At 46.8% G+C, this 10274-nt stretch overlaps 1 protein-coding gene across 1 annotated transcript; it reads right to left on the bottom strand.

The window, feature by feature from the left end:
* Positions 1-5248: 5248 nt before the first annotated feature.
* PHOX2B (paired like homeobox 2B) lies at positions 5249-9978 on the bottom strand. The gene is made up of 3 exons (XM_002745891.3): positions 9520-9978; positions 8495-8682; positions 5249-7488 (listed from the first exon to the last, which is right to left on the bottom strand). The coding sequence occupies exons 1-3, from the start codon at positions 9758-9760 to the stop codon at positions 6973-6975; spliced, it is 945 nt and encodes a 314-aa protein (XP_002745937.1). The 5' UTR covers positions 9761-9978; the 3' UTR covers positions 5249-6972.
* Between the last annotated feature and the right edge of the window lie 296 nt (positions 9979-10274).

Raw genomic sequence — 10274 nt, 5'->3', positions numbered from 1 at the left:
TTCTCCAGTCCTGCTGAAACCTCTGAATCACCTCCTGCTCTCTCCTGCTCCACCCAGCCAGTGGCCTAGAAAACCCTGGAACTTTCTTTGTGCAACTTGGAGGGCTTGTTTTATTCTCTTTTGTCTCTTGAAGGAGCATGGGATAGCTTTAAAACTTCTCAAAGATTTCATCTACCCATGAAATGAAATGATTACATGCTCTGATCCTGAAGAAATGTTCTAAGTCAGCTTCACAGAGAGACGGAACACCCTGTTCTCATCAGCTGGCCAGGAGACAGGAATGACATTCATTCCTAGTTTTTTGTGTGGGTGCCATAGATCCCATGGCAGCCTGGTGACATCCAAGAATCTCTTCTCAAGATAATGTTTTAAGGTATAAACAATAAGGAACATCTCCCCAGCAGGGAATGGCTGGGGAGATGTTGGTTAAAGGATATAGCATTTCAGTTAAGTGGAAGGAATAGTTTAAGAGATCTTCCCTACAACATGGTAACTATAGTTAGTAACAATGTATTGTTTTCTTGAAAGTCACTTAGAGGGTGGATTTAAAGTGTTCTCACCATACACACACAAAAAAGGTAAATAGGTGAACTGTATATGTTAATTAGCTCAATTTAGCCATTCCACAGTGTATATATATTTCAAAACATCTTGTATACGACAAACGTATATAGTTTTTGTCAATTATAAATAAATTTTAAAAATTGCTTAATAAATAAAGAAAATATTTAAAAGGAAAGATAATCCTTTAAAGTGCATAGAAATACAACAGAAGCCAATTGACACAAAGTTATCAAAAATGTTTTAAAACAAATTCGTGCTGTAGTAACATCTGTGCTTCTTCAGTAATGGCTTAAATAACAAGATATAATGCCTGATTTAGTATTTTTATCATAATTTCAAACTTATTAAGCTATCATTAAGATAGCTTCAAAAAACTCTATTGTGAAATGAAAATAACTGTGATTTCCACTGGCTACAAAGTCACGGGTACTGACAATTACTACTGTAGCTACACTGCCCACATTCATCATTAAAGAAAATGCTGTGTTTCAGGTAGAGGTTACTGAAAATGTGTACGTGTTTTTCTCTTTATCCCTTGAATTCTATCCATGAACCCAAGGTTGAGAACCCCTGTATTAAGTCAAGACTACTACAATTCAAAATGTCTACCATGGTGGTGGGGACATGGTCATAGACTGTTTTCATATAATCCTGCCTGTTGGTCTAATGAGGTCACAGATCTTTGCACTGTACTTTGCTTTCCAACATGGGAATACTGTAAGGTAAAGACATTTAGTCATTATTATTTTTTTTTTTGTTTTTGAGATGGAGTTTTGCTCTTGTTGCCCAGCTGGAGTGTAGTGCACTATCATGGCTCACTGCAACCTCTGCCTCCTGGGTTCAAGCGATTCTCCTGCCTCAGCCTCCCGAGTAGCTGGGACTACAGGCATGCACCACAGCACCTGTCTAATTTTTGTATTTTTAGTAGAGAAGGGGATTTCTCCATGTTGGTCAGGCTGGTCTCGAACTCCCGACCTCAGGTGATCCACCCTCCTTGGCCTCCCAAAGTGTTGGGATTACAGGCATGAGCCACTGTGCCCAGCCCGTTTAGTCATTATTTATCCACATAGATTTGTAAACAGCCACTCCGGAATGGGCTGGAAGATGAAGGATGCAGGTGGGCTTTTGTCATTTGCACCATCCGTCTGTCATGATGGTGATGAATGAGCCCAGAGGCTGACATCTTTTCCTGTCCACCAACTGATGTTCTGCACTTCATAAATGTGACTGTTTTTTTCCCTTCCACATTCTATGCCTCTGGCTACTCCTTGTCTTGTTCACTTACCAGAAAGAGACTGTGAGCTGTAAATATGTTGCCTTGCAGAAAACATTCTCCCTCCTTCTGGGGACTGCAAAGCCTTTCAGGCCTTGGACTTCCTTCTGAGTCTGGCTGGGATTCCCAACCCAACACTGTTCTCCTGTTGCCCTTTCTAACCTTCACCTGCCTCCAGAGTCTCTTGCAAAATCTCCTCCAGGGTCTGATAGTGTGTAACCTTGTGGACTGAAATGAATTCTTCCTCTTGTGAAGGCTCTAAAGAACAGTGGTTAAGGAACAAATGCTCCAGACACCAGCCAGCTAGGGCTGCAATCCGTTTCTGCTGCAATCCTGCTAACTGTGTGACCATGGCGTGTTACTCAATTCCTCAATGCCTCAGTTTCCTCATAAGAAAAAAAAAATGGAAATTGCAATTATCTCACAGATTAGTCATGAGAACTAAATACATTAAAACTTGTAAGTTTAAAATGGAGCCTGACATGCAGTAGGCACTCAATAAATGTTAGTAGGTGTTACTTGTCAGCTCCTGACTGATTTTAGTCTGTTCATGTCCAGCCTCAGCAAAGTCACCAGGTAGCATAGATCCCTTCTCTGAATTGAGGACCATCTCTAACCATAGGCTGTCTTTCTAAGGATATACAGTGGTCACAGAGATGCATCAGGAGTGAGTTATGGACCGCTGCTATTTGCTGTGTTGTCTACTTCCCTCTAAATCTACTCTCCGATTCTCTGCGCTCTGCCATTCTGAAGGAGACTTGGCTTATGGGTGGCCATCTGGCATCGGCTCTGCAGCTTTTGTGAAGTCACATGTGGTCCCAGAGTTGCCAGGAAAAAGGATGCCCTGATGAGCCAAAATGCAAATTTTTTAGGAGAGGAAAAGTGAAAGTGAGCTTGTTCACACTGTGCAGGGCTCCAAGGAAATGACACAATGTGAGAGACAGAGTGTCCTGCCACCAGACTCCATCATATTACGGGGATATTATTTTGCATTTCCTCATAGACTTGCCTCCCAACAGTTTGCTTCTTTAATCAGTAAAAGAAGCAGAGGTGATCCAAATTAAAACAAAGGTGGTATTCAGAATACTAGAGCTACAGTTGGGTGCCTCCAGACATTTACACTGCAGTCCTATGGGAAGCTGGGATGGAGGTGAGTGCATGGTTTTCTCACCAACCCCAGAGTTTCCCTTGTCCTGGAGGCAAGTCACTCAAAGTAGCTCAAGGCCAGGAGAAGGAAATTCGGCAACCCTCATCAGTTTATTCACATCTGAAAGGATTTCTAGGGCCTTATCTGGGGTTTCCAAAAGCTCTTCTGTGGCTATTTGTTTTTCCTTTTCTTTCTCTATCCCTCTTCTTCCTCTCTCTGCTCCTTGCTTTCTTTTTCTCTGCTGGTCTTGCCCTTTCCGGAATGCCTGTCCACTAGCCTGCCCATCAGCTTTCAGAGACTTACCTCATGGTCTTCCATGACAAAAGGAAGGTGAACTTTCCTGCGACAAGGCCCAGGACCTTGATTGCTCTTTTTGCCAATAAATTTTTGCTTTTGTGGTCTATCTCAGACCTTCTAAGTTATATTTACAACCAAAGACTAGAACCTAAGAAGTCTGGTTATTGCTAGCATATTAGACTAGCACAATTAGTGGATAGTCTAATATGGACAATGTTGTCTTGGAGACTTTACTGAAGGGCCTTTAGAGAGATTTTTTAAAGAATATTTAAAAGTCTTTTTTTAAATTCTTCTTGTTTTTTTTTTTTCAGATGGAGTCTATCTCTATCACCTAGGCTGGAGTGCAGTGGCGTGATCATAGCTCATCGCAACCTTGGCTCCTGGGTTCAAGCAATTATCCCACCTTAGCCTCCCAAGTAGCTAGGACTACAGGCATGTGCCACCACACCTGGCTAATTTTTCTTTTCCTTCCTTCCTTCCTTTTTTTCTCTCTCTCTTTCTCTCTTTCTTTCTTTCCTTCCTTCTTTCTAGAGATGAGGTCTTCCTATGTGGCTCAGTCAGGTTTCCAACTCCTGCCTTCAAGCAATCCTCCTGCCTTGGCATACCAAAAGGTTGGCATTACAGGTATGAACAACCACGCCTGGCCCTAAAAGCCTTCTAGAAACATGATTTGAGTTTGATGTGACACAAATATTTGACATTTCTGAATGAACCTGACTGATCAAATGCAAGCCACATTTGCATGCTTGTGGTGAGAAGCCCTTGATAAATTTAAACCAGATCAACTGCTAATCCTTAAACCAGAGGAGGGAAACTGTGGCCTCCCTTCAAATGAGGGGAACTGAATTATGTGTTGATTATGCCCAGCCAGAGAGGTACAAAGGTAAGGACCAGAAGTGTACACAGGGCTTCTGCTTGGAGAAAGTAGCCCAAAGGGTTCAAGGAGGAGGCAGGATTCCATTTTGGGGCTGTAGTGAGGACTCCTTCCCTCCAAAAGAGATTGTTAAGGCTGTCAGAATTCCTCCCTGCACCTGTTCCCAAGGTAGTCCAAGTTCTGGAATTTTCTGATTTGCATTTCTTATAGGGTAGTTAGTGATTCTCAAAACCTCTAGAACTTAAAGCACATTGCTGGACCCCACCCCTAGAGCTTCTGATTCAGTAGGCCCAAAGTGGGTCCCAAGAATTTGTGACTAGCAAATTCCCAGGTGATGCTGATGCTGCTGGTCCAGGAGCCACACTTTGAGAACCACTGATACAGTTAAATGTTGCAGGCTCTGGAATGAGATTTTCTCTCTTCAAAGGCTGGCCCCATCACTCATAAACTGGGGGTGCTTCGGCAGGTTAAGTCTCTGTTGCCTCCATTCCCTCACCTGTTTAAAAGAAAACAGGGTTTAGGAATTGTACCTGCTTCATGGTCTTGTTTTGAAGGATAGATGAGGAAATGCATGGAAGGCACAAACCTGTTCCACACGGCACCTGATCACCTGCCCACATGGAGTTTGTCAGCTGTCCAGGGGTGTCAGTAGTCTGCAGGGTTTGGGGGAGCTGGACAGCCTGGAACTCGCTAGATATCATTGGTCTTGAAGGCACCTGCATGCAGAATCCACACTGTCATTTCTACTCCACCTCAAAGACCTGAATTCGAATCCTGCCTTGGCTGCCACCCAGTCCACAGATTTGCAGCCAGATGTGAACTCTTTTATCAATGCCCTGGTGTGCTTCTGGGCACAGAAAAGCATGGACAAGAATCTTGCTTGATCTCCCAAGCACTAAATTTTATATTTGGCTGAATTTGGCTGCATGGGTTTAGATGCCCAGCCACCTGGATTTCCAGAGCCAACTGGGCTTCTTGCTATTTTTTAGTACAATTTCCTTTATCTTCCCTTATCCTTTTAAAAGAAAACTTTTTTTAAAAAATATGACCAATCAAACAAAAATGAGTCAAGAAAAAAAAAGAGTTCAATTGCTAGACTTGCTTTTTGTTTTTATTATCAACAACCAAGTTAATGGTACACTCTTGGAAAACTATATGCACATGTAGAAATATTTCCCTTTTAAATAGAAGCATTCATTATAACACATATAAATAAATTCAAAAATCTGAAACATAACTTATGACAATTGTGTTCACAAACGTAGTCCAACAGGAAAAAAAAAAAAGAAATCAGACAGACATGCACCTGATAACAAAAATATATACCATTGTCTGAACTGTGGTCTTTCTAACACAAAAGATTGAACCCGTGAGAACCTTGTTACACCATAAAGACACGCCATAGAGACTACAATAAGAGAAAAACATTATACGGTCACATAGAGGAGACGGTCTGTACTGATATTAACACGATACAATTGAGTCACAGAACACAGTTGTAGAAAGACACCGAAAAAGTTAAAGCCTCAACATTCAACTAATATCTAGAGTTTGTGCCTTTTAAAATAATAATTAAAAAATCCCAACGGAGATGTCTAAACTGAGCGAAGAATGGAACCATCAATATACAGTCCATCCACCATACAGGATGTGAGTCCAGTTCGGATCATTCCAACAGAAATGCAAACCGAGACACTTCTGCAAACGTGTGTGTGCCTTTCCCTTGCTCGGTAGATTTCTCTGCAGCCAGTTATGTGGACTGCAATTGACTCCAATCCAAAGCGGTGCCAAAAAGTTCGGTAAAAGCTGGTGGAAGAAGAAAATGCTGACGGGGTAAGCGGGAGCGAGGGGGAAAAAAAAGTTGCGAAACATGAGACACATTTTGCAGAGTTTGTGGATGAAAAGGCATCTCATGGATAGGGCATCTTTCAGGGCCGAACCGCTGCAAAGATTCGGGATTGGGAGTTGCAACTGTGTGGGGTTCCGATGCGCTAATGGCGGGATGGTGTTCGGCGAGGTGGGACAGGCAAGGGGGCGCCAGAAAGTCACTTCTGCCACCGGGACAGTCTGAGCGAGTCGTTGGTCGCCACAGTGACCCGAACCCAAGGACACGATAGGAAGGTGGGCTGGAAAGGCGTCCCTACCCTTCCCTGAAGAAGAGCCCCCAAGAGAATCCGAGCTGTTAGCAGGGAGAGGATTTAGGGGTTCACAGATCGAGTCCTCAGCTCCAGCTGCAGCTTCCTCCCTAGCCTCTCCTTTAATTTGTCTTTTTTCTTTCTTATGTTTTTTTTTAAACCTTTCTGGGTTGTTGGCTTTTGTTTTTTAATGGTTTCTGCCTTCCAACTTTTTTGTTTCTAGTTTTACTTTTTTGTCTTTTATTTCTAAACAAGTCACTGAGTTGGTTGCGACCCCCCATCTCTATCACCTGCTTGGGCCACAGACACACATTCCCCGAGACAGACACAAACTGATACGCAGACACAGCCCCCTGAGAGTGCCCCCGCGTCCAGGCCGCACTGCTCACAACCCCCGGTCAGCAGGCGGAGCCCTGAACCCGCTGCGCGGCCGAGGCAGGTGCGAAGCCAGGGAAGTTTGTTTGTTTTGTATTGTTTGGGGGTTAAGGAAGGGGGTAGGAGTGGGGTTGAAATGAGGGCGACGCCGTTTTCCCTTTATTCTTAGCGCGATTACTTTAGGCCCTCGATGAAAAAGCCACGGCAGCAGCGACGACAATAGCCTTGGGCCTACCCGCTCGCCCACTCGCCCGCTCGGGCCCTGGCTCGCCCGCTGTCGCCGCCGCCGCCGCTGCAGGATCCCAGATCAGAACATACTGCTCTTCACTAAGGCGGCTTTGGCACCGTTGGGTCTTTGGAGCGAAGATAGGACACTGGCGAAGGGGCCCCCAAGCGAATCCGGGATGGAGGTTATGGGGCCGGGGCCAGGAGCCCAGCCTTGTCCAGGGCCCCCAGCCGCAGCCAGGCCTCCAGCTGCAGCCGCCGCCGCCGCCGCAGCTGCTGCTGCCGCGGCCGCCGCCGCTGCTGCCGCGCCGCTCTTGCCAGGTTCGCCTCCCGGGCCCCCAGGCCCCGCCGCCCCCGGAGCTCCAGCCGGACTGGGCCCGCCGCCGCCGCCGCCGCTTGCTCCGCAGCTGGGGGTGGGGTTGGGGTTGGGACCTGGGCCCCCAGTGCTGTCCGGGTCGGTGCTCTTGGCCTCTTTGCTCTCGTCGTCCCTGGAGGAGTCAGACTTTTTGCCCGAGGAGCCGTTCTTGGCCGCGGCCGCTGCGGCTGCAGCTGCGCGCTCCTGCTTGCGAAACTTGGCGCGGCGGTTCTGGAACCACACCTGGCCAAAGGAAGGAGAGACGGTGAAGCAGGGGTGGAAAGAAGGAAATGGGAAAGAAAAGCACGAGTTAGGGTGGCCCACGTTCCACTTTGGCTTGTTTTAACACCCCCCTCCCTGTGCGCCGTGATCACACCTCCCCGCACTGAGTCCACCGAGTCTACCCCTCCTTGTTGCCGTGCATCTTCGGAGAAACTTTCTGAGGGCGAGCTGAGCATTCCAGGGAAATGAAGCCTTGCAGGAGAGTTTAAAAGATTAGAAAGAGTTAAAAAGGCCCAGGTCCCAGAAAGACCCTAAAAGGGAAGGCCTTATTTTGGTGAGTCGGCTTCTTGAGCAAGCCCGAACTCGCCATTCACTCTTAAGCCTAATTTCTAAAGTTAAGCTCTAATTTTAAGGAAAAGGGATCCGCTGGGTTTGCTCCGCTGCCCACCTCGGGCCTTTGGGCCTGGAAGAGCCTGCGTTGGTGCGCACTGCTTCTCCGTGGGGGGGGGGGGGGCTCACCCACGGAGCCACTGTGCCAACTTGTGAGCGCACCTGTGCCTAAGAGGTTAGAGTAAACCTTGGTTCTTGACCTTCGTGAAGTCACAGCCCCTTTGCAAATCTGACTCAAGTCATAGTTACCAGAAAAATGCACCAATATGCCATGGGGCCAGGTAAAACACACTTGAGTTAGGAGGCATTTGTGGGGGGAAAGAACTTATAAAACGGGAGCAAAGTCTGCACACCCTCCACCACAGGCACTTCCTGTCCCCTGGCCCATCCACGTCCCAAGGCATGCTCCTTGCTCGGGTGAGAAACACTTGACAGCTGTGCATAAAATGCTAAGAGCGGGCGCTCTAAGCCTTTCTCGCACACACAGCCACACCAAATTCAATATTTCTGATCTGCCCTGGGCCCCTAGCTCCTTCTCACTGAGGCTCCAGGACTTCCAATTTCACCAGCCGCCCCTCACCCATACACCTCCCTGGACCAGTGCAGCGGAGCCGGGTCAGTTTGCAGGCGCGCGTACCTGGACTCGTGCCTCTGTGAGGTCGATCTTCAGGGCCAGCTCTTCCCGGGTGTAGATGTCCGGGTAGTGAGTTTCCGCGAAGACCCTCTCCAACTCTTTGAGCTGCGCACTGGTGAAAGTGGTGCGGATGCGCCGCTGCTTGCGCTTCTCGTTGAGGCCGCCGTGGTCGGTGAAGAGTTTGTAAGGAACTAGAGAGAGGATGACAGAGAAGACAAAGTGAGCTAATCGGCCGGCGAGACGCCGGCCGTGAAGCCAGAATGTGGGGACTACAAAGTCAGATCATACGGCAGCCGCTACCTACACCCGCGCGAGACTCGCAGACAGAAGCCGCTGTAATAAACTGAGCAAATTTGTTATCTACGGAAACCCAGGCTCAAACTTCGGGCTTGGCGGCATCGTTTCTGGCACAAGAGCCTTTGGTTGGATTGAAACAGCGCGATGTGACGGACTTGGGCTAGTGCTTTCAGCAGGAAAAAACGAGAGAGGAAAAAAAAAATCCAAAAACATCACTCGGAATATCAGGGAGCCAGGAAAGAAGTTACCAAACAGTCCCACTTTGGGAAGTTTTCAATTCTCAGAAAGTTGAACCGGCTCAAAAAGTTGGGGGAAAGTGCTGCAAAAAAATAATAATAAATTAAAGAAATAATCATAAAAATGACCAGCCAAAGAGGTGTGAGCCGCTGTCGGTTCTTAAAAAAAGAGACACTGCCAGTAATGAGCTTTACTCTTTGTTATTTAATTATTTTCTAAGCTTTACGTCTCATCGCAAAGTAAATAAATTATGCCTATCATTTTGGCAGCTTAAGATAATTTTGTTGGCGGTTCGGGTGTGACTAGGATAGTGTAACCCTGTAAGTGAATTACCCCTCCCTGCAATCGCTTCTAACGTGATAAATTCTTTCATTTGTGTAAGCAAATTTCGTTTGGTAAATACTAAACACATTTCCATTTTCAAATGCAATCAAGGCTTCCTATATACGAGCGGAAAGGCGGCTTCCTCCGCTGAGAAAGCTGACGGTCCTTACCTGCGGCGTACGGACTGCTCTGATGGTCCCTGAGGGTGCCCAGGCTGCAGGATCCCGGCGTGAGGGACGGGCAGCCGGACGTGGCCCCAAAAGTGGTCCTTATCGGGTTATACTGGAAGCCACTGGCCTGGCTGCAGGAACTGAAGTCAGCATAGGCTGAAGCCAGGCTCGAGGTGTCCATCCCAGCCATACAGGACTCGTAGGCAGAGGAATTGAGGTAAGAATATTCCATTTTATACATTGAAAAGGTTCTGGATGGCTCAGCCAAGTGGAAAAATGAAATAAAAGATGGATATGGAGAAGGTGGCTGGAGTGGGGAGATGTGCACAGCTCAACGCCTGCCTCCAAACTGGCCTCCTTACTACCAGCAGAGCCTAGTTTTATGAAAAAGCCTCCTATGAGATGCCTTGTCTGAGGTCTCTAGAGCATATAGTCCTCATAATAAACTTGGCTCTTTCCACTTGGACAATAGCAAAGCGGTTGGTCTTATTGCTGGCGCTTTTTACATGACAATAACTCATCCGTCTATTGGGCTGGCACTGGGGAACTGAGCTGTCCAACCTCCCTATCATTGATTCCTGCATCTCTAATTAGAATTTAATACCACACCATTACGCACCGAGCCCCTGATCCTCCCTTCTAACCAGCTCCCTGCCCTTTAATTCAATCACACTACTTGGAAATAATGAAAGTTGGGTGACGATTCTCCCTGATCCAATTTCCCCGAGCTTTTAAGCCTTTTTAACTGATCATAT

The sequence above is a fragment of the Callithrix jacchus genome, chromosome 3, assembly GCF_049354715.1.
Source record: "Callithrix jacchus isolate 240 chromosome 3, calJac240_pri, whole genome shotgun sequence".
NCBI classification, from domain to species: domain Eukaryota; kingdom Metazoa; phylum Chordata; class Mammalia; order Primates; family Cebidae; genus Callithrix; species Callithrix jacchus.
This window is presented reverse-complemented; position numbering and strand designations above follow the sequence as displayed.

Excerpts from the sequence above, each read along its gene's own strand:
- PHOX2B (XM_002745891.3), bottom strand. The coding sequence starts at position 9,760 with ATGTATAAAATGGAATATTCTTACCTCAATTCCTCTGCCTACGAGTCC. Across the intron at positions 8,683-9,519 it reads GAGCAGTCCGTACGCCGCAG|TTCCTTACAAACTCTTCACC; the intron begins GTAAGGACCGTC and ends TCCTCTCTCTAG. Across the intron at positions 7,489-8,494 it reads TCACAGAGGCACGAGTCCAG|GTGTGGTTCCAGAACCGCCG; the intron begins GTACGCGCGCCT and ends TCCTTTGGCCAG.